The sequence below is a fragment of the Lissotriton helveticus genome, chromosome 5_1, assembly GCF_964261635.1.
Source record: "Lissotriton helveticus chromosome 5_1, aLisHel1.1, whole genome shotgun sequence".
Classification (NCBI taxonomy): domain Eukaryota; kingdom Metazoa; phylum Chordata; class Amphibia; order Caudata; family Salamandridae; genus Lissotriton; species Lissotriton helveticus.
Window position 1 is genome coordinate 1,165,025,969 of NC_136065.1, and position 25,098 is coordinate 1,165,051,066.

General features: G+C 39.2%; 1 protein-coding gene across 1 annotated transcript in view; it reads right to left on the minus strand.

Moving 5' to 3' along the window:
• The window catches only part of NRAP (nebulin related anchoring protein), a 417,859-nt gene that overhangs the window by 296,601 nt on the left and 96,160 nt on the right, over positions 1-25,098 (minus strand). The window contains exon 8 of the mRNA XM_078643841.1: positions 5,084-5,194. Coding sequence (XP_078499967.1) covers positions 5,084-5,194 — 111 coding nt within the window. The remainder of the gene's footprint in view (positions 1-5,083; positions 5,195-25,098) is intronic.

Here is a 25,098-nt window from a genome sequence, read left to right on the forward strand (position 1 = left end):
TATATTCGGCCAATGGATACAAATATTAGGAAGACTACAGAAAGGCAGTAGTGGCAGTGAATCCTGAAATTTATGTGTGTTGTGCTTTAATCCCTAACATGGTGAGAAGATTGTAGACTGAGTCCTCTACAGATACAGTTATTCACCATTTGGGACAGAGAAGTGTCACATTTAACTCTAAAAGAATACACAAATTATTTATTTTGACTAGAAGACCATACCTCTCATTGAAGAAGTGTGGAAAAGCATCAACTGAATCAGCTTCAGAAAGCTTTTAGTTATCCACCTCAACACTTTATGGACCACTCACAAATTAGTGTAAGTGCCTGCCTTATACAAATGGCATTCCAGCTCAAATGGCTCTGAAAACTTCAATGTGCTATCAAGTAATAGTTGAGAGGGGGTAAAGAAAAGGTGGGGCATTTTATGAATTAAGAAAATAACTGAAGTTGGTAATTGGCAAAGAGGTCAGAGTATTCTTTAATCGGTCATCCAGGATCAAGCTTGAAACTAGTAGGAACAGGTAGCGTTGAGTGGCAATATAGTAAAATTATAAAATGGTGTGGAAGATGACACTGGGAATACTTTGTCTTAGCAAAAGTACTAGCATAGGCGCCGACTAAAAGGTACACATTTTGACTCGGGAACTGGATTCCAGTATCATTTATTAAAAGTTATTTCAATAGAAAAGTATAGATCAATGTTTAATATCTGTGAATCAGTAACTATGGCACATTGACTGGTCCAGAAAATAATTTAACTTATCAAGGAGAGCATTTTTCAAAGTACAATAGGATTAAGGGATCTGACTAGAGTTGGCACTTTTGGCCATAAATTTACTTTTACACATTGTGAGAAATTATGATTATATTTTGACTCATGCTCATCCAGTGTGCCTTCATACCTTGACTTTTTTCTTGGGTTGTGGTCCAAGACATGCAGACCATTGATTTCGGCTGGATCACTGACATAATATCGACTGACAGAATATCGACTAGCAAAAATATCGAGGAAAAAATATATACACACAAAATATCGAGTTTGTATCTACAAACAGGTAAGTACAAAAATATCGAGTACAAAATATCGTTTACAAAAATATAGTTTTAAAAAATATCGACTTTATTAAAAACAGTGTTAAATTAAATTAAAATTAAAAATTAATAACTAAAATATACTTAAAAATACTTAAATTAACTTATAATAATTAAATAATTAATGAAAGTTATAAAAAAAATGTTTTACAAACATATTTGTTAAAACATATATATATATTACCATAATATAATTAAATAATATCCAATATTATTACCGTACGATAGGATAAGTGTAAAAAATACTATTCCCACTCCACAGAGTGCAACTGTAGGGAAAGCGTTGGATAGCGTAGGGGTAAAAATTACTATTCCCACTCCAGTGGGTGCAACAGTGAGGAAAGCATTGGATAGCGTAGGGGTAAAAAGTACTATTCCCACTCCAGTGGGTGCAACAGTAGGGAAAGCGTTGGATAGCGTAGGGGTTAAAATTACTATTCCCACTCCAGTGAGTGAAACAGTAGGGAAAGTGTTGGATAGCGTAGGGGTAAAAATTACTATTCCCACTCCAGTGGGTGCAACAGTAGGGAAAGTGTTGGATAGCGTAGGGGTAAAAAATACTATTCCCACTCCAGTGGGTGCAACAGTAGGGAAAGCGTTGGATAGCGTAGGGGTAAAAATTACTATTCCCACTCCAAAGAGTGCAACAGTAGGGAAAGCGTTGGATAGCGTAGGGGTTTAAATTACTATTCCCACTCCAAAGAGTGCAACAGTAGAGAAAGCGTTGGATAGCGTAGAGGTAAAAATTACTATTCCCACTCCAGTGGGTGCAACAGTAGGGAAAACGTTGGATAGCGTAGGGGTAAAAAGTACTATTCTCACTCCAAATAGTGCAACAGTAGGGAAAGCGTTGGATAGCGTAGGGGTTAAAATTACTATTCCCACTCCAAAGAGTGCAACAGTAGGGAAAGCGTTGGATAGCGTAGGGGTAAAATGACTATTCCCACTCCAAAGAGTGCAACAGTAGGGAAAGCGTTGGATAGCGTAGGGGTTTAAATTACTATTCCCACTCCAAAGAGTGCAACAGTTGGGAAAGCGTTGGATAGCGTAGAGGTAAAAATTACTATTCCCACTCCAGTGGGTGCAACAGTAGGGAAAGGGTTGGATAGCGTAGCGGTTAAAATTTCTATTCCCACTCCAAAGAGTGCAACAGTTGGGAAAGCGTTGGATAGCGTAGAGGTAAAAATTACTATTCCCACTCCAGTGGGTGCAACAGTAGGGAAAGCGTTGGATAGCGTAGGGTTAAAAATTACTATTCCCACTCCAGTAGGTGCAACAGTAGGGAAAGCGTTGGATAGCGTAGGGGTAAAAATTACTATTCAAACTCCAGTGAGTGCAACAGTGGGGAAAGCGTTGGATAGCGTAGAGGTAAAAATTACTATTCCCACTCCAGAGAGTGCAACAGTAGGGAAATTAAATACTTCATATATTATTTCAATAAATATAAATTAATATCTATCAAAAATTAATTAAAAGTAATTACGAATTTAATATAATATAATAATTAATCAATTAAAATTACAAATTAAATTTAATTATTACAATTATTTAACTATTAATACAAATTATTTACAAATTAACAATTAATAATTTAACATTTAAAAATTAATTTACAATAAATTCAAATTAAATACAATTAAAAAAATAGTTTTATTTAATTAATTATAAATAAATTACTTCCCATCCTATTCCCCTATAAACCCACAACCCACTACATAAAATAAATTATTAAATTAACATAATTAGCAATTAATCAATTAAATAAAATTAATTAGCAATTCTAATTTAATTAATTACCCATAAAAAATTAATTAACAATTAATTCTAAAACAATACCAATAAATATGTTAGCATATTTAATTATTTATAAAGACATTACTTGCCACCCAATTCCCCTATAAACCCACAACCCGCTACAGAAAATAAATTAGTACAATTAACATAATTAGCAATTAATCAATTAATTAAAATTAATTGCCAATTAAAAGTTAATCAATTACCAAATATAAATTAATTAACAAATAATTAAACATGAATAACAATAAATAAATTTACATATTTAATTAATTATAATTAAATTACTTCCCACCCTATTCCCCTATAAACCCACAACCCGCTACAGAATTAAATTACGCAAAAATTAAAAAATAAAAATTTCATTAATTAAAATTATTTATAACATAAATACACACTTTTCAACACACATAATAACATAAAAATCACTATAAAAAATTAAATATTATCAAAAATTCGATAATTTTATTAACCTATATTATATACTTCGATATTTTAAATGTCTATATTTTTATTATTCGATATTACATTACTTACCTTAAAAACGATATTTTTGATGTCTATATTCTGTCCAGTCGATATTTTGTCCATTCGATATTTAAAACTCGATATTGTGTCCAGTCGATATTTTGTAGTCGATATTTTGACTGTTCACCATTTTGGCTCATAGCATGAGCGCCATAATATGCTGATTAATCATTCTCACAAAGAGGAAGCAAACTATAACATGCCAAGCAAATATTTAAGCTCGCAGTTAGAGTTTCATAACATGCTATCAAATATCCCAGCTCACATTAAGAGCATGATTATATGTGCATTTGCTCATTTTTATGGCAACCAAATGTTATGTCTCTGTATAAGAGCACCTTTATTTGCTAGCTAAATAAAATCTTGGCTCAAGGAAATAGTGTCATTGCATGCTGACAATAGCCTGAATAAGCACACAGCAAGAATACACAGACGTTAAATATTCTTACTTGTAATTAGTGCACTGTAACATGATAATTATTCTAGCTCACAAAAGAGATTTCCATAACAAGCTGTCTGGCTTACATTAAGAGCACTGTTACGTGTTGGCCAAATACTCTGGCACATATTAAGTGTTCTGTCACACAGGGACCAACAACATATGCTCTTTGTAAGAGCCCCATCTTATGGCAACCCCATTTTATGTCTTCCTATTAGAGCACCTTGATTATTAAATAAAAACTTGCCTCAAGGAAACAGTGCCATTGCATGCTGCCAATAGCCTGAGTAAGCACAGAGTAAGAATGCACACATTTCGTTATAAGGTCCTCTATCAGCGAGAGAGTACGCCAGATTGTGAAAATTATCAATGCCCCATGATTTACATGTTGAGTGAATGGTACTGACAACACCAAAAGCCCATCAAATATCAAACAAAACTCAATCTAACACTATGATAAGTACTACAAGATGATCAACATGTCTAAGCTCAGTGAAAGGACCATGCCGTTAAATATTCTTGCTTGCAGGCAATGGACTTTGACATGCTAACTACTTTATCATCAAAAAGAAGCAAAATGTAATTGCAAGAAGTGTCATTTGCAGTACATGCAGTCTGACAGGCCATATGTTGCAGCTAACCGAGATATAATCTTAAAAAATTAATTATTGTAGCTCTAAGAAATTGCTCCATACAATGCTATATATTCAAGCTCGCAGCAAGAGCACCTTGACCTGAAAAATATTGTAGCTGGCAGAAGAAGTAGCTTAATGTGAAAAGCACTGATGTTTGTTTGATTTCAAAAGTCCAATATATTAGATAGAATAGCTCACAGTAAAGCATTTGTTAAACATGGAAGCTTACAGGAAAAGCATCAAGAAATTCTAAACATCGTGGCTCATGGTAACACAAATGTGCTAAATATTGAAGCTCACAATAAAAAGGCCATTGTATTTCAAATGATGAAGAACCAGGTGAACGCACTGTGATGTGCAACAAGAATACGAGTTCACATCAAAAGTTACATGCTATGGCTCACAAATGGAGCACCATAACATCGAAAATATGTATTAGCCGAGAGAAAACGTGTCATGGTGGTGCCAAATATTATACCACAAAATATATTCAAGATCACATCTTCACTAAGTTCAACTAGTCCATGTTCTTCTTCCTCCAGATAGGTAATCAAGGTCATAGTCAATCGGTATATTCTGCTTTTTCAACTTACATCACTGGCCAGCTCATTTGCCTTCTTGGCAATTTGGTAGGCAGGGGTAATTAAAGCAGGAAAACTTCCTTTTCCCTTCTTCTGCTCGTAATAGTCTTCTGTGTACTTCAGCTAAAACAACAGGGAATTGTAAATTTGTGAATTAGATTGTTAATGAACACAATTTCTACACTACTATAGACATAACTATTTTTTTCCCATATATTCCCACCCTTTTCGCTATAACTTTAAATGCCCGAAAAAAAATCCCTATTGTGTGAGATGTTATTTAATATACAAAATAGCAGCATAGATCTGCCTTCCAGTGAAAGTGAAAACATCAACACGCCTTTGAGATTTTACCCAGTTCATGAGAAAAGCAATGGCTGTATTCCTTCCATCATTTTCTGTTTTACTAGTATTTTTTAAATACCTATAACATGCATTAAGGTTTTGAAATGGTTTGCTTTAAGTGCAATATTAGGTGCGTTTCATGAAACTCTATATTTAATGTTGATGCATTTACACATAATATGTTTCACAAGTCTATGAAGTTGTGTTTAATGCTAGTTGTACCTACTTAACTGGAAGGCATCATTTATCGTACATCAGATGCAAATGTTCTAGCGAGAAGACATTTAACTCTCAATTGTCTTGCTCTTCTTCTGATCCACTTCTCGTAGTTTGACAAACCTCATCCTGTACCTGTACCTTACTCGCAATGTACTAACTCTAAGATGCACCCAAGATTCTTTGGAGGAATTGTGCAAAAAATTAAAAATAAATAAAACATTCAATTCTTCACCTTATCTCCTATTGAACTTCGCTGCTCAGATTTATCTTTCCAGTTCTCTTTCACAGTCATGGAGACAATATCGTTTGGGTGCTAATTTTGAGAGAAGTTGAAGATCATGGCCAACAGCCAATTTCCCTTTACCATAGGGCTGATTAAAAAGGGACTCTGGATTGTCACCTTATCCAATTTTACTGGAATACTGCGATACTTCAGCACTGAATGACTAAAATATTATTTAAAGAACATTGTGGTACAACAATAGGGGGTCAAAAGTATTGTCAATTTATTGGGCGTCTCAATTGGCAGCGATTAACCATGGGATCTAAGGGCAGCCAGATGACCCTGGTTATGCAATGGACAGATGGATACTCCCCGGGGGGGATTATATTAGAGCGTTGAATGCAAAGCCGCGTAGATACCCTCTGACTGGGCCCACGGCACATGCCATGCATGTGTGGCATGCGGTGACCAGCCAGCTGCAGTGGGAGCATAAGCTGACGCTCGCTACGCCACGGAGGAATTCTGAGAGACTGGGTAGCCTCTGGAAAACTAAGTGGTTTGATAAATGGGACATCACAGGGATATCCAGGATCAAGGACGTCTGGGGAGAGGGCACGATACATTCATGCGTGGCACTACAAGCACAATATAAATTGGCCGAATCCGAACATTTATGCTACCTACAAATCCACCACACATTGTTAACTCAAGTGCCGGTGGGCACGTCGCTCCCGGAAGCCTCCCCCATTGAGGATAGGGTGCTTGACAGCATTTCCCAGAAAATACTATTTCTCTCATTTATAGGAAGCTCATTAATAACATGGAAGATCCACTACAGGGGCTCAGAGGGAAGTGGATCGGCGACGGTCTGGAGCAGGATGAGGAGAATTGGCAGCGGGCGATCTACTCCCCAAGAGTGGTTGACATTCCGGCCAGGCTACGGCTAGTGCAGCTTAAAATCCTACACAGAGTTTATGTTACGGGTCCGGGCATGGTAGGCATGGGACAGGCAGAGAGTGACAAGTGCAGACAGGGATGTTGAGAGGTGGCTACATTTATGCACATACTCTGGAACTGTCGACAGATAGAACAGCATTGGGCCGATAGCCAAAGCATATTGAAGTCTGTGTTGGGGATGAATCTGCAGCCGGAGGCTCGCAGGTGTATATTGAATGTTTGGGAACCCTCAGATCTTAACTCATACACCACACAGTGGGCTACCCTAGCATTCATGATAGCGAAACGTAATATCGCACAACTGTGGGGAGCCAGTAAGACACCCTGGATGGGGAAGTGGAAGGAAGACCTGGACCGGTGCATGTTCAGAGAAAAGTCGGCCTTCATAGCGAGAGGATGCCCAGGGAAGTGGGGTAGGATCTGGGGAGCGTGGAATGGATATAGAGACGACATTTGTCTCCCACCAATTTGTAATCGGGACTCGGAGGCTCCTAAAACATCCTGATTTGTCTTATGTAAAATTTGTCAATTATTTTGTGTAAGTGACTTGTTTTTGTACTGGATGTGCCAGTCCGTTTGTATTTAGTTTGCTGTAATGTGGTCGAATTGTTAAAAAAAAGAAACATAAAAATAAAAAATATTGTCAATCAAAAATATGGAGTAAAAGAATATAGAAGGTAAGAATATCATTTTTAATGTATATTATATTGTTTTTTGAAATATCATTATAACAATATAATGTACTTTATTTCTTAGCACAGTTTGTACATTTAAATGTACAATTACAATGTATTTACTTTTAATTACTAATTTATAATTTAGTAGTAGGTTGTTGGGTTTGTAGGGCAATAGGGCGGGAAATGATATAAATGATTGTTTTGTAGTTAACATTATTTTTTATGTTATTTAAATATGTATTTGGTAATTACCTATGCAGATTTTTTAATTGGTAAATTGTTATTTTGAATATTTACGTGGTTGTTTGTGATTTGTAATGTCTAATTTAATTTTACTATACATTAACTACCAACTTATAATTTAGCAGTAGGTTGTTGAGTTTGTAGGGGAATAGGGTGGGTAATTATTACAATGATAAATTAAAATTTGTTATTGTAAAGTAAGTTTTATGTTAATTACATATATAATTGAACATAAATATTTTAATTATTTAATTGGTTTGTTGTTATATTAATTAATTAAGTGTATTTTGTGATTTTTAATGTGCAATTTAAATGTCTTACAGGTTATTTACTAATTTGTAACTTAGTTGTAAGTTGTTGGGTTTGAGAGGCATTATGGTGGGATCTTACTGAAAACATTAAATACTTTTTTCATTTGTAAATAGTTTTTTCAGGTTGATCAAAGTTGCTTGATTATTATGTAAATTATTTATTAGAATATTTGTTATGTCAATACTGTGCTGTAGTTTAACCCGTTAACCGCGGCGGTAAATCCGCCGTGGTGCGGGTGTTTCCTTGCGCGGGCGGGGCGCGTCGGCCGTTGACGTGTGCAGCACTAGGAAGGTAGTGCGCGCGACGTTCAACGGCCGACGGCAGCACTCAAGGTGTTAATTGTTAGCTCAATGACATGTGTATTTGATAATACACTTCTTAACATCAATTTTATATTTGATTTATTTTTATTTGACCATTTTTATGTTATTAATGTTTTATTTATAATTCATTGTACAGTTGTTGGTGGTTTTTTTGGGCCGTAGGGAGAGAAAAGTATATATTTTAAATGTATTTATTTTGTTTTATATTTGTTGGGTTTGAGAGGCATTATGGTGGGATCTTACTGAACACATGAATTACTTTTTTCATTTGTAAATAGTTTTTTTAGGTTGATCAAAATTGCTTGACTATTATGTAAATTATTAATCAGAATATTTGTTATGTCAATACTGTGTTGTAGCTTAATTGTTAGTTCAATGACATGTGTATTTGATAATACACTTCTTAACATAAATTTTATATTTACTTTATTTTTATTTGACAATTTTTCTGTTATTAATGTTTTTTATTAATGTTTTATTTATAATTAATTGTACAGTTGGTGGGGTTTTTGGGTAGTAGGGAGAGACAAGTATATATTTTAAATGTATTTCTTTTGTTTTATATTTGTTCAATTCTTTTTTCTATTACAGTCATTTGTATTGGTTTGTAATGCATTTATTTTTTATTTGAAATACCTTTTATTCTTTTAATGTTGATATATATTAACATGATTTAAAACAAATATTCGGAATTGGAAAGATATATTTAACCCATCCAAACCCCAACAATTTCTCCGCTTTTGCTTTAGTTGGAGAGGGAATAGTAAATCAACCCCCTCCAAAGTCTAATACATTCCTTACTGTTGCATAGACTGGAGTGTAAATAGTAAATCTAAACCTTCCAAAGTCCAACACTTTCCTTGATTTTACTTAGGTTGGAGTGGCAATAGTGAATATAACGCCTTCAAAATCCAACACTTTCCCTACTGTTGTTTAGATTGGAGTGGGAATAGTAAATCAAACCCTTTCAAAGTGCAGCCAACACCTACCCTAAATCTACATTTATATCTACATATATCTATATCAAAATCTATGTCTATATATTTTCTGAAATGGCAGCGGTTGTGCTGCTGTGAATTGTGATGTGCAGATGCTAAATTTAGAGATAGGCTTAGTCCTACTAGTAGGGAGTGTATTTTGTTTGTGGTTCGTGCTGCGTTTAGATTCTTTGAATGATCCGCCCTTGAAGAAACTTTTTGTACGTTGAGCCATGTGTGCATTTAACCAGAATTCAAATGGCGATGTACCAGCATTTCCTTGATTGATCTAAGATTTTTATAAGCAATCAGAGGCCAAGCCCATATCTCATTCTCCTATCTGGGTCAACGCTTAACAGACTCCAATGTTTTTTCATGGAATCTCTTTTATATGATGTCCTGTTATAGGTAGTAATTAATCTTGTATTCTGATTATTGGTCCCTGGCTCTTTGGGATTCTCTTTGAACAGTACATCTACATGTTTGATATTGTGTACTTTATGTCTGGCTTGTGCAAGAACTTTCCAGGGATACCCCCATTCGGCAAATCGCTGAATCATATTATGCTGTTCTTTTTTTAAAGCACCTTCAGTGCTGCAATTGCAGCGTGCTCCCAGGCCCTCCCCATTGGTGATGCTCCATTTTAGTGTGTTAGGGTGGTAATTGCCTCCATGAAATACACTGTTCCCACCTGTTTTTTTCCTATGCAGTAAGGTTTTGAGAGTACTTCCAGCTACATGAATTGATATATCTAAAATTTGACTATGCTCTCCGCTCATTTTATGTGTGAATTTAAGATTGCGGTCATTCTTTTCAAAGATATTAATAAACTTTTTAGCAAGTTTAGAATCCTCCTCCCAGATTATAAAAAAGGTTCTTGATATACCTTATCGACAAGGGGTATGCATGGTATATTTCTCATTGGTATCTGTCCATCCCACCTGCTCCTCCCAACAGACAAGAAAAAGATATGCAAAGCTGAGGGTGAAGCAGGTGCCTATTGCAGTCTAAGGGCGTTGACAATGCAAGGTATCCTTGAACCCAAACTATTTTGTTCTAAACCGAAGAGCATCATTTTCTTCACCATGTTCATGTTATCGTGCAAGGAAATTGATCTGTCCCGGAAATAATACATGTAAGCATCTGCTCCATACATCCAGGGTGATTATAGAAAAAAGTTCTTCCCACTTGATAACATGAATTCTTCACACATCAGTACATCAATTACCGAGATATATATATATATATATATATATATATATATATATTTATATTATTTATAAATTGTTTGAAAAGCATTGCAAGTATGTTTATAATTATTTTCTGATATGCTGCAAATTGTCTGAGCAAATTGCATTTAAAATGACACAGAAGTATTCAGGAACAATATCGTTTACAATAGTATGTCTTTGCTTTTCATTAACCATGACAAGTATGTCTTTGGGAAATAGAACACTTTTCCCTCAGTCTGAGAAAAGCTTCTGTAAAGCCGAAACGGATCGTCCTAGGCACAAATAAATCACTGAACTGAATTGGTGTGGCACTCTTTGTTTTGCCGCAATATCTGTCTATCTATCTATCTATCTATCTATCTATCTATCTATCTATCTATCTATCTATCTATCTATCTATCTATCTATCTATCTATCTATCTATCTATCTATCTATCTATCTATCTATCTATCTATCTATCTATCTAATAATGTTCCTGCTCGCCACTCCACGGCGAGGACAAAACCAGGTAAGGACCTCTTTCCAATGACTTCAAAAAGCACTCACAGCATCAGGCAGCAAAAGAAACTCCAAACTTCTCTTCAAGTGAAAAAGCAGAGTGAATTTTATTCCATACAACGAAAAGTGGCGGACATAATGTCATCCATGACGCGTTTCGCTCCACCAGGGAGCTTGTTCACATGAGGCGCCCCAAAATGATTATATACATATATAATCCCCAGGGTCTTGTTGCCCCTTGAGTCTAAGCAGTTGTGGTGCGTGAAAGGGCAAGGCACCCCACCCCGCACATATCCAAAGCACTCCTCTGATTATACAAGTTCTCCAGAGAAAATACACGCACTCCAGCAATGTGCACTAACCAATTTATGGCGTACTAACTACATGGATGATAACACCCAACAGGTTTCAGAGTGCCAGACAGCTTCCTGTGAAGGTGTGTGCCCCCACATTGTTACTGTAGTTTGCCCTGGGGAGGTGGCAGTCCATGGGGCTGCAGGGGGGACAGGTTGGCCCCCTGCATTGTAACCATTCTTCCCCCCCCGGATGTGGTGGTCCCTAGGGCTTTTCCAAAGCCTAAGAGGGGGGGCACCATGATCCCTCCTTCTTTCTTTAATAACCCCACATGCCCCCTCCTTAAAAAGACGTGCGGTAGGCTGTGCATTTTTTTGCAATTTTGCAGCGGATCCACCTAGGAATTTGTGGCAAAATTGCAAAAAAAAGATCTCTTTTTAATGCACAGTGGGGTCATTCTGTGACCCCCCACCACCGTATCAGGGTGGGCAGGGTATTCCTAAGCTGCCCCCTTTTCTTTAGTTTTTACATTTGATATGGGACTAGGCTTCAAGTCGAGTCCCACGATGGCTGTCAACACTTCCTGGTTGAAGTGTTGGCAACAAATCAAATTTCAGCACAGGACTGTGGATCCACAAGTCCCATGCAAGGATCCGCGTCCCTAGATATCTATATTTTTTAACCATGAATATCTCTAAAACGACTGAACGGATTTAAAAATCACAAAAAGCACGCTTTATGGACCAACATCTAGATTTCTGGCAAATCTGGTGTAATTCTGTTCAGTTCAGGCTGCAATAGTGTTCAAAAACCCCATGTGAAAATTGATGGGGAAAACATATTTTGGGACCTCCATTTTATCTCGGCCCCCACTTGACATCATCAGTGATGTTATTTGAGATGCTGGGTTTGAGAGGTGTGTATATATATATATATATATATATACATATATATATATATATATATATATATATATACATATATATATATATATATATATATATATATATATATATATATATATATATATATATATATATATATATATACATACATATATATATATATATATATATATATATATATATATATATATATATATATATATATATATATATATGTACCCCTCAAAGCCAACAATTCACAACTACATTACAAATAAGTAAATAACCTGTAAGATATTTTAAGTACACATTAAAAATTACAAAATGGACTCAAATAATTAATATAACAATTAACTAGTTTAGTAATTAACATAAATAATTGCCAACAACATAATATAACATGAACCTTTTTTAATTATTTATATAATACAAATATATATATGTACATATATTATAGTTTGACCGATATAATTTGACGGATCTAAAATTAATTTACATTATACCATGAATTTAGCAGTTGCCTACGTAAATAAGAAATGTCTTTGCATTAACAAGCTAAGTTTACCAAGTAGTTGCACAACAGAGTCTTTTCTCTACCTTATTTGTAGTTTTTCTCGAAATGTGGTCCTATGTCTATTTTCACTTTTACATTCGTGCACTTTAAAATGGTGATTGTGAGTTTATGTGGCTGCCTAACGAAGAAGACCGCCTGGTCGAAACGTGTCGCCAATAAACAAATCTTTCACACGGACCCTGGAGTGCGAGTCTTTTGTGTTTCCTCTGGTGTGATCGAGTGGGAAACCCTTTCAGACGTCTGTTTCCGTGTTTCCGACACCCGGGGCTTGCACCTACCCCGATTGGACAGGAGCGGACGAGTCGGAAACCTTTCCTTACTAACCGGCGTTTGCCAGGTCCAGCTCCGTCCGCTGACTTCGACAATGCTGAAGATAAGTTTGCCGCTGGAGAATCCCTGGCGGGTGCTGGCTGTGGAAACGCGCTTCGGAAGGTGCGCGCCACCGTGGCCGGGTAACTGCCGGTTTTTTACCCATGCAGCGAGCGGCGCCTTGAGGCAAAGGAAGAATTCGAAGTGCCGGCAGAGGTACCGCGCTAACCCAGCCAGGGAAGAGCGCGGCAGGGATCTATTTCCGTGTCACCAAAAGACTTTTTGCGTAACTAAGAACTCACTGAAAGTGGGATAACAACATGACTAGAGGCAAGCAGACGGCGGCGGCGGCGGCTACGGCGGCCGCGACTGCCAAAACCACCACAACTGCCGATGCAACTGCAAACAAGAACCGACGTGCAGGCAGAGTTGATGAGGCGAGGTCGCTGTTCTGTGAAACAGAAATCACAGCAGAGAGGACTGATGAGGCAGGGGCCACAACTGCACCGCCGGATAAAACCCTAAAACAAATGCTGTTCCACTATGAAAAACGTTTGAAAAAAAAAATCAACCGCTGGTGGGAGGTAACTTCTCTAGAAAATTACATAGAAGTTGGCAGGGTCCCGAGAGCACTACAAATTATGATTACACCTACTTACCAGAACCTCCATCCCAAGCTGATAGTTGAATGGTCCGAGCTCATGGCAGGGACATGCAAGAACATGCTTGGCCTATTGTACAAATATGCAGCCATGGAACTAGAACAGGTTATCAAAGACATCGGCAAACTGAAGGAGGAACTTGACAAACATGACACCCAAGATGAGATAACAAAAGCAATTGAACAAATGGAGAAAAGGCTTGACAAATATGAGGACGAAATCAAGCAGAAGAAGAAAAGCAAATTCCTGAGAGACAAGCAGGACTATGCAAGTGGGCGGATCCTAAAGTTTGGCAAGAAGTACGACATGCCATAAGAAAATTTAAACAGCTTGGAGCAAACATACAACAACGTAATATCACTGTCTCAGAATCAGGCTCAGAAACCTACTCTGATATGGAAGAACTAATGGATACCAGCAGGAGAAACTTACTTTCTTTCAAACCACTGGAGAAATATGATTTTTTACAATCAGCAATGACACTGCGGGCGAGACCACCGGAGCAGTCATACGGAAGAGGAAGAGGCGCAAACGCAAGAGGAAAACAACGAGGCGGGGAGGACAAAAACACAAGAGGAGCAATGTCGCATGGGAAGACGACACGACAGACCAAACAGCAATGATGGGTGAGCCCAATCTGAATATCATACACCTTTCTTCTCATATCTTGACTTTGGCTGAGAGATCGGTATTGGAATTGAGCCTGACATTTTGCCCGATGGCCAATTTCGATTACAGCCGAACTAGGATTGATGTCTTTCTTTTTGTGCGCAAACTGAAATTAATGAAAATGTTTATGTTAAAGAAGAAACTGGCTCTAGAACAGAGAATTAACAAACCAGATTGGAGCACACAGGTGTCAAATGTTCTCAGTATACAGGGTGTTGAGAGTCTGGCTTGCGCTATGGAATTGTGTGGTGAAGATGTGAATGGTTTGAGTGATTCTGAAATATTTGGTAGAATGGGATTGACACTGGGAGGGCGCAACGTTACCAACCACAGACCCAAATCGACCTTCAACCCAATCATACCACACGACCACTTAGAGACTTTCCATGACATTGTAGTTAGAGATTTATTACGTCTCTGGGAGAACTGTAAGAATAAACATGCACACAACCTGACCCCAGACCAGAGAAGAGCCCTTGGTACACTCAATGCGGACCCCTGTTGTGTAATAAAGCCATCTGACAAGGGAGGCAATGTTGTTCTGTGGGACATAAATCTGTACAGACAGGAGGCCAACAGACAACTAGGGCTATCTGGCAATTATAGGAAATCTAACAGAGAGGAATATGTCTCCAGTATCACTACCTACCATGAGAAACTACAGGGTTGGAGAGAAAGAGACTTGTTAGCAGAATCAGAGTTCAGATTTCTATGTGTCAAACAACCAGTCTCCCCCTGTTTTTACATGTTGCCGAAGGTGCACAAGGATGACTTAAACCCACCTGGTAGGCCCATTGTTTCTGCCAATGGCAGTCTTCTCGAAAATACCTCTATTTTTCTTGACACATTCCTGTTTCCCTATGTCCACAACCTCCCATCATACTGCAGGGACAGCACGGATTTCATTACCAAGATAGACGGGATCAGATGGGAGGACAATTTCTGGCTAGTCACGATTGACGTAGTCTCCCTATATACGTGTATCAGACACTCTGACGGCTTGAAGGCATGCAAACATTTCCTGAGGGACAGATCTGTCTTTTTTCTTCAACAAACTGAAATGTTGCTCGAAATGTTGGAATTTTGTTTACTTACCAATTTTTTTCTGTTCGAGGATAACTGGTTTAAACAAGAGGTGGGCACAGCGATGGGAAGCTGCTTTGCTCCAAGTTTTGCCTGAATGCTGATGGGATGGTGGGAGGAACAAGTAATATGGTCTGAAGGAAATGACATCCTCACACGCCACATTGCTTTTTACACCCGTTATATCGATGATATTTTTCTGATCTGGGATGGTTCCAAGTTAGAATTGAACAGATTCCTTGCCTCTCTCAATAGGAATGATGTCAATCTGAAGTTCACTAGCAAGACAGATCAGACAGAAATGGACTTCCTAGATATAACAGTCAGAATTGAGGAGGGAGTCATACAAACCAGCCTATACAGAAAACCCCCCTCAGGCAATAGCGTCCTACATGCGAGGAGTCACCACCCAACTAGTCTGAAGGATAGCATCCCGTATGGGGAGTTCCTGAGGGCGAAGCGCAATTGTAGCTCAGAGACAGCGTTTGAGAAAGACCATGACCTACATGACCAAAAGATTCAAGAGTAGGGGCTATTCCGACCAGGTACTGCTGGTGGCAAAAGAAAAAGCTAACGCCAGGAATAGAGAAACACTGTTGACAAAGAGGATAGGAAGAACCACAGGGAACCTCAAATCCAACAATGTCAGGTTAATAACCACCTTCAATGTAGAAGCAGGCAGAGTACGTGAGATACTAAAGAGACACTGGCACATTATCAAGAGTGATCCCATCTTAGGGAAAACAGTTAACAGCCAACCCCAGATCACTTACAGAAAGGCACGATCATTTAAAGACATGCTAGTAAAAAGCTATTTTTATGCACCTAAGAAGAAAAAGACTTGGCTCAAAGAACAGAAAGGCTTTTATAAATGTGGTAAGTGCAAAGCTTGTGGTACCAGCAAGAATGTCAAATCATATCCCCTTCCTACTGGCAAAAGTGAACAGATTGGGAAATTTATGAATTGCAATACTGATTTTTGTGTGTATGTGATTGTGTGTCCATGTGCCAAGTTTTATGTTGGGAGTACCATCTTCCCAATCAAAAAACGTATATTGGAACACATGAGGGCCATCAAGAATGCTGATATGAGGTATGCTACTGCACGCCACTGGATACGATTCCATGACAGTGATGTTAATCATTTCTCATTCTTTGGTATTGACAGGGTTCCTGCAAATCCGAGAGGGGGTAACAGACTAAAGCAGCTTTGAGTCCTGGAATCCCAGTACATCATCCGTCTGGATTCAAGAAACCCCTTTGGCATGAATGAGGATGAGGAGTTACATGTGCATATCGGCTAAAGACCTTATGTATGGCCATTGAACTACTCTGCCCAGCCTCTGCACCTGACCCTCAACCAGCCACCACCCCCAGCTGTTGTGACTACTACTTCCTATACCACACTATCATACCGGAGAGGGCTCTCTCTAATGACAGTTGTGGAGCCAGGAAATTCACAGTATAGCTTTGACTCAACGACCTCAGGACATCCCGCCTGGTCCCGCACGTGTGGTAGTACGCGCACTGCGAAGAACCCACCATCATCTCACTTTTTGTTATATTCCCCCCCCCCCCTTTGTTGCTCATAAACCCTTACTCCACCTTTTCACTGCACAATCACACCCACAACTGTACTCTTTGATGTAGGTCTGAGCAGACTGTCAACAGATAGTATAGGGTTCACTTTTTTGCACTAATCACAGCGTTAAAAGATTTATTTGAGTACTGTAAGAATTTATCCAGCTATATCTGCGGATCAGCTTTATCCCTTACTCACCCCGTTCACCCCCCTTTTACATAGCACCACCTGTCATGACCTATAAAGCTTACTGAAATGATTCTTGAAAAAATTGGAAACTTGTACACTTTAATTGTCATACTTAAATCGCTTTTACAGTGGAGATTCCACCGTTTGAGGGCAATTGGCCACTTGGCCATGACACGCATAATTTCCCCACGAGAACTTATATTCAGAATCAAATGTATACTGTGGCAATTCTTCCCGAGAGGTGAAAGAAGGCCACCTGGCCTATATCTATGTTGATTTTTGTTAATTTATTGTACATTGTTATGTGTACTTGACAACTACTGCTTCCCTTGTGCTTAAAACAAGGCCACTTGGCCGAAATATATTATAGTTTGACCAATATAATTTGACGGATCTAAAATTAATTTACATTATACCATGAATTTAGCAGTTGCCTACGTAAATAAGAAATGTCTTTGCATTAACAAGCTAAGTTTACCAAGTAGTTGCACAACAGAGTCTTTTCTCTACCTTATTTGTAGTTTTTCTCGAAATGTGGTCCTATGTCTATTTTCACTTTTACATTCGTGCACTTTAAAATGGTTATTGGGAGTTTATGTGGCTGGCTAACGAAGAAGACCGCCTGGTCGAAACGCGTCGCCAATAAGAAAATCTTTCACACGGACCCTGGAGTGCGAGTCTTTTGTGTTTCCTCTGATGTGATCGAATGGGAAACCCTTTCAGACATATATATGTACACATATATATATATAATGGTATATATTTGTGTGTGCTATTGCTAATATTTAGAATTTTTTTAATTGTTTCATTATTGTTTTAATATTTAAAGAGAATCTATATATTTATAATTTATTTTACATTATTATTTAGATTTATTTATAATGATATTTTGAAGTTTAATATTTTTAATAGATTTTATACTTTGGTATGTATATATTTTGGAATATTTCAATATGCTTACCATTTTTTGTCGCTATTCTGTTCCATTATATATTTTACTAGATAGTTTGGTTGTCTACATACAGATTATGTAAACCTGATATTTTGGTAGATTATATTTTTTACCTGGTATTCTGATACCACCATATTGATGGTCTCGACATTTTGCCAAACACCCACATCAGCAATACAACTAAAAATGTATGCAAAAAGACGCAGGTGGCATGAATTTGTGCATGCAACCATACGTGGGTACATACCTGAGTGAATTGGTTTTAATTCTTAAGTAATTTGGAAGCCTTGAGGGCTTTGTCATCAAAAGTCCAAAGGCCTCAAAACCACCATACCTACTTCGACTACTTCAGGCTGTAATATTCAAAATATTATCAAAATGTACAGAGGCTCAAACGTTCCCATCTTCTGTACATAGCTCAATAGCAAAGCTGTAAGCCGAGTGATAGATCAACAGATAAGATCAATAAATTATTATGGTCCATACATTCTGTCTTTCTATATCATATCTCTCCTTTTTGTTTAGCCAGAACTGAAGCTAAACACTTTTCTTTCGAACTATTTAAAAAACATTTGCTTATTGACTTACAGTACAACATTTCCTTTTTGAAGGTAACCTGTACAGCACTAACACCCATCCTCAAGTCCACAGTACACAGTTGTTACAGACAACTTTCTCTTGATTACAGCTTTCCCACCCACTGAACCATTGTCCAATGTGTTCCTCTCCTCATTACCTTCCCCATCCACTCATCCCATCTCACATTGACTACGAGTTAGTTGGCAGGGCCTGCCGATACCCAATCGATTCCACCACCCACCACACACTTTGAAATGCTTATGTGGGTATCCCCTTGCTATTTACACCAATAATTCTTCTTTTGAGCAGTAGTCCATTCCATGCAGCCAGTTGGTGTGGAAGAGCCATTGGGGAACGCCAGTGTCTTGCAATATCTCTCTTAGTGATCATATACCCAGTTCCAATGAGCCGTTTCTTCCCATGCATGCTGTCCCACTCGTTTACACACCCCTAGTATCGCCTCCCGTGGTCTCTGTTCAGAAGGAAAGCCCACCACTTCATCCAACATGCTTAGGTTTGTAATCCAATAAGCCCATATAATGTGGCATTTCAAGGTCACATGAATAAATGAACTTCTGGCAGTTTTACATCTGAGGCAATTGGGTGTAACCCCTCTCCCCATACTCCATAACCTGTCGGTGGTGCTTAATTTGGGCTGGTGGTTTCTAGTGGGGGAGGGGGGCACTGTCACTTATTTTAGGGGGCAGGCACTTATTTATCTCCATTAGACGTTTACAAAGAGCAACAGTGGAAAAAATTAAAAAATCAGTAAGATGGAGGAAGGGAAAGACATAAACACCATCACAAAGGGAGAAAGCAGCGGCATGCGGAAGTGAGATAAAGGCAAATATGGTGTCTGTTAGCGAATTAAAGATAAATGAGGTGGATTTAAGAATACACAGTTTGGAATTCCATGCTTTGAGCACAGGCACCATTTCATCTACAAATTAATCACTGCCTGTCAGGGGAATAATATATACTGTGAAAGTATTTGGTTGAATTCTGGTACTGGGTTCACTTGCCCCTTGTATGCATCCAGGGTGTGTCTTAATTGTAGGCAAAGAAAGAACTCGGATTTTTATGCAGCTGGTATTGAGTCATTAATTTTTCTAAGGAAAATATGTGCTTGTGCTCCCAAATTTCCCCCAATTTAGATATCCTAATTTTATCCCAGTCCTCAAACCCCCATAATTGGGAGACTTCCCTAAACCAGAAGCCACAGCAGGATATACTTTGTCAGTGTACGACACCACCCCATCCACTTTAGGGCCATGTGTCTCCTTTCAAACTTTTAAGTTTCAATTACATCACTCAAGCAGATACCCTCATAAACCAACATGTTTTAGCATCAGTTGGATAGGGTAAAAAGAAACCTAGAAATCCGTTATCATAAAACACGACCAAGAAACCAAAGGATATTCTGTGCATAAATCTCACCTTGCTATATAAACCCTGCTATGGTACTGTCCAATATCTGTGCACAAAACTCACTTGACTGTATAACCCGTTCTAAGATCCTGGCCCAGGCCCCTTCTGTCTTCTCACAATGTCTACTGCTTTGACTGCTCTGCGATGCACAATTTAAATGTAATTAAACAACAGCTGTTCAAACGGAGTCCACCTTGTAATGTAATGTAAAAAGTTTTTATAGCGCAGTCTTCATTCCAGGGAGCATCTTGGCGCTTTAGAAGGGATAGGCGGAGAGTGAGGAGTCTAGCTGATGGTGAGAGAGGCTCTGCGTAATCAAATTAGACTTTTGCACGTGGTGTCGGATAGGTTGTAAATCAATGTTTTTAAGGTCTTTCTGAAAACTGTTTCTGGTCCAATTCGAAGGAGGGACGGTGGGAGGAAGTTCCAGGCTTTGGAACCCAAAACTCCCAAGGCCTTTCCTCCTTTTGTTTTCAGTCGGAATTTGGGGATGGTAAGGAGGTTAGCTTTTTGAGATCTCATATTTCGCAAGGGGGTGTAGTGTCTAAACATATTCTGAATATAGCTGGGTCCCTTTCCATGGAAGGCCCTAAAGGTGATCAGGAGGACTTTGAAAAGGATCCGTTTATGGATCGGCAGCCAATGTAATATATCCATTGCTGCTGTAGCTGAGGTTCTTCTGTTCCACCCTAGCACCAGTCTTGCCGCTGCATGTTGAACCATTTGCAGTTTGTGGCAGACCATTTTATTTGTCCCTGCATATAGGCAGTTGCAGTAGTCAAGGCATGATGTTATAAGTGCAACTGCAGCCATTTTCCGTGCCGGGAGTGGTAAAAGGTCGAAGAATTTTCTGAGCCCTTTTATGATGCCGAAAAATGTTCCTGCCACCGCCACTGCTTGATTTTTAAAAGTCAGAGTGGACTCAAATCTTATCCCTAGATTTCGGGCTGACAGAATAGTGTTTGGAGGGATGGTAATGTCCTCCGGCCACCATAATGAGGGGTTGAACAGATTCCCCTTTCCATATGGCACGATCTCTGTTTTCTCTGAGTTGCATTTGAGATGATTCGTGCTCATCCATTGGAATGTAGCTTTAAGGCAGTTTTTGAGCTTCCTTTCAGCCTCACCGGTGTCGTCCTCCATCACAAGGATGAGCTGCGTATCATCCGCATACGAAATGGTGTTAATGTTAAAGGATGATATAAGAGCAAACAGGGGGGCCATATATACATTAAAGAGTGTCGGGCTCAGACAGGAGCCCTGAGGTACTCCCGAGGTGAGCTGCTTTTCTTCAGATCTAAACTGACCTAAGGTGATGACTTGTCGCCTGTTTTCTAAAAAGCTTTATAGCCAGCTCAACACGTTTCCAGCTATCCCTGCCACGGCTAGACGGTCCACCAGGATGTCATGTGAGACCGTATCAAACGCCGCGGACCGCCTTCTTTCCCTGATCCATTGCAGCCCTTAGAGTTTCAGAGATGAAAATCAGGGCTGATTCCGTCGAATTTTGAGACCTAAAACCTGCTTGATTGGGGTGCCATATGTTATTGGCTTCCAGGAAGGCAGTAAGCTGCCTATTCACGGATTGCTCTGTTAGTTTGCAGAGGGTTGGGAGCAGGGAGATGGGTCGCAGATTAGTCAGAGTTCTTGGGTCAGTTAATTGTTTTTTCTGCAAGGGCTTCACTGCTGCAAGTTTCCATTCTTCAGGTACTAGGCCGAGATTGAGTGAGGAATTGATAATGCTATTTATGATGGGGTTGGCAATATCCACCATTGAGTGAAGAACATAAGGAGGGCAGGGGTCAAAAGGGGAACCTGATTTAATCATTAAAATTTCACCCCGGGATTCCTCTAGGCTAACCGAGTCAAAAAAGTACAAGAGGGCCCTAGTTGTTATGGCGACTCTATTTGCTGGCTCCTTATGAATCAGTGGATGGAGAAAGTCCTTTGTGAGTTTTTGAATTTTTTCCCCAAAGAAATCAGCTATGGTGTTACATAAGTTCTGGGAGGGAGGAATATCTTTCTGCATGGTTTTAGGTTTAATAAAGGTAGTAACTATTTTAAAAATGTCCTTCTGTTTGTTATTGCTTTTGGTTATAGCCTCAGTATAGTGATCCTTTTTTGCTATTTTTATTAGCCCATGATATCGGCGGCGTGCGGCTTTATAGTTGTTCTGATCCATTTCTCCATAGTACATACGCCATTTCCGCTCTACAGCCCTAACCTTCCTTTGTTCTTCTTTTAGAGCTAATGAGAACCAAGGAGCAGAGGGCTTCTGCTTCTTTCGGGCGCCTAATCTAGGAGCAGCATGGCTGCTTCCTGAACTTAGTGTGTTTATCCACTCCCTGAGGATTTGGCTGTCCCTAGTTGGATCTCCTGTGGGGGTGGGTCTATTTCCTGCTGCTGTAGTTAAAAACTCCTCCTGCCCTATCAAGTTTTTCCAACAGGGTTCTCCCTGGGAAAGTCCAGATGTCTTATCTGAGCTATTTAACGACTTAGCAGTCATTACTGGGAGGTCAAATGGAATGAAGCTGTGGTCTGTCCAGGTTAATACCTGGGGTGTCTTGACCCTGAGTGTCTCTAGATTTTAGCAGATGCAATCAAGGATATGTCCCGCCTTGTGTGTAGTATTTGTTGTAGCCTGAGTTAGACCTAGGACATTCATTGTATCCCTAAAACATATTGCCACTGGATCTATAGGGGAGTCTAAATGTACGTTGACATCTCCTAGGAGTGTAAAGTTTGCGGATTTGAGAGCTAGGTTACTAACGGCTGCCCCAGTGCTGTCTAAGAAAACTGTGTGTGTCCCTGGCGGACGGTATATTAGGGCTCCTGTAAAGGTAAATGAATCATGCACCTTTATAGCGAAACCCATGTTTTCAGCCCCTTTGAGGTCTGGGATCGCAAATGTTTGACAATTTAACGTATCACAATAGGCAATGGCTATACCTCCCCCCATCCAAATTGATCTATCCTCTCTAGAAATGAGGTAACCGGGCGGAAGAGTGTTTGTGACACCTTACCTAACTCCTCACCAGCCGCGGCCCGGGGAGGGAGTTACGGTGGGGCAGGGAGGCGGGGAGGGGGAGGGGCAGGATGGAGGGTGCTAAAAACCGGCTATGGATAATTGCAGGTAAGTAAACAATTTAATTAATAAAACGAATTTGGTAGCGCGCACTGCATCGCATTTTGTGATGCAAGGCGCGCTGCCAAATTTGTTTTATTAATTAAATTGTTTACTTACCTGCAATTATCCATAGCCGGTTTTAAGCACCCTCCACCCTGCCCCTCCCTCTCCCCGCCTCCCTGCCCCACCGTAACTCCCTCCACGGGCCGTGGCTGCTCCTCACTCCAGGTAAGCTTTGAGAGCGCAGCAGCAAGAGGTGCTATGGAGATCAAAATAAATACATGGCCAAGCAGCTCATACAGGTGAGAAGGCATGCATATGGCCAAAAAAAGAGCAAGAATGTCCACAAGAACCTCTACCCTTTAACAAGAGTGAGCCTAAATTGCACACTTATCAGCTAATACATTCCACATGGGATGCTCCGTTAAGAAGACAGTGGTATATGGCACTCTTGGTGAGTGGGGGAGTCGAACAAAATGAATAAATTAAAAACTTTTATTATCACTGTTTGTCCGGATGAGAATTCTTGACCACTGTGGAATTATTTTTAAAATGTACCCGTATAATTTTTGTTAATTTTTTGTTAATTACGTCACATTGTAAACACCAAGCTACATAGAAGCCATTTAATGTCGTCTAGGAAGCCTTAGTGAATGAGCTAACGTCTCATACTTTGAAGAGTAGCACAAGTTATTTCCCTGTGACTCTTTAAAAGACACTCAAGCTCCTGACCTCTTGTTAAAGGGCAGATTGCCTTTTCCCTCTGGTATGGAATCTTCAGTAAATTCCAAAGCAATGTAGAGTAACCCTTGTTCATCAGGCTAAAACCTTCCACTAGCTCTAAACGTTTCAGAATAGACCTTTAAGAATAGCATTGAGACCACGGAAGGGCTCATGTTACTGCCAGCAGGGGCTTGCTTGGGTGGCCCATTTTCCAGGCTGACTTTAGGGTCTTTGTTTATTGAGCAGAGGAGCCAAAAATATGACCATAAATGCTTGACAGACAACAACAAACCATCCCTCCCTTTCAAGCATTTAGCTAACAAGGCTGGATAAATACAGTCCCATATTATAAAGTCTGACAGGATATAAGAGGCTTACTGTGAGGGATGATGAACTTTGGACTGCCCTCCATCCAGACCATCAACAGACATAAATCACTGCAACCCTTGCAACAAACGAAAGACTCTGGCAGCCTGGAAACTGTTTCTGACTTCATAATGGGACTTTACATATGTCAAAGTCAATAGAGTACTGTACTGAAGACTGATAATAAAATGAGGGTCGGGGGTAAGAGGAAGAATCTATCTCAACAATTTGATGTTGATCCTGGTCAAGCAAATACCTGTCTGATGGCACCCAACAAGAAAGAAATGGAAGCACAACCTAACATGAGGAACCACTTTAATATTAAAGGAAATAATCAGGGGCGTAGCTCCAGGGAGGGTGTCTGTGGTGTTAAAACCCCCTAAAAAATGTAATCAGTAGTAAATAGTTGGGTAATAAGAAGTGTCTGTTGGATTTCACCTAGGATTTTATCATTCCCACATTGCTGTCAAAAAACACATTCACTCTCGTCTATGTTTTAAAGGCCTTACGTTCCCCTAATAATCTGCACTCCCCTCTCGTTCCATTGACCCTTAAACCCTACCTCCTGTTCTGCTTCTCATGTTTTAACAAGATGTCGC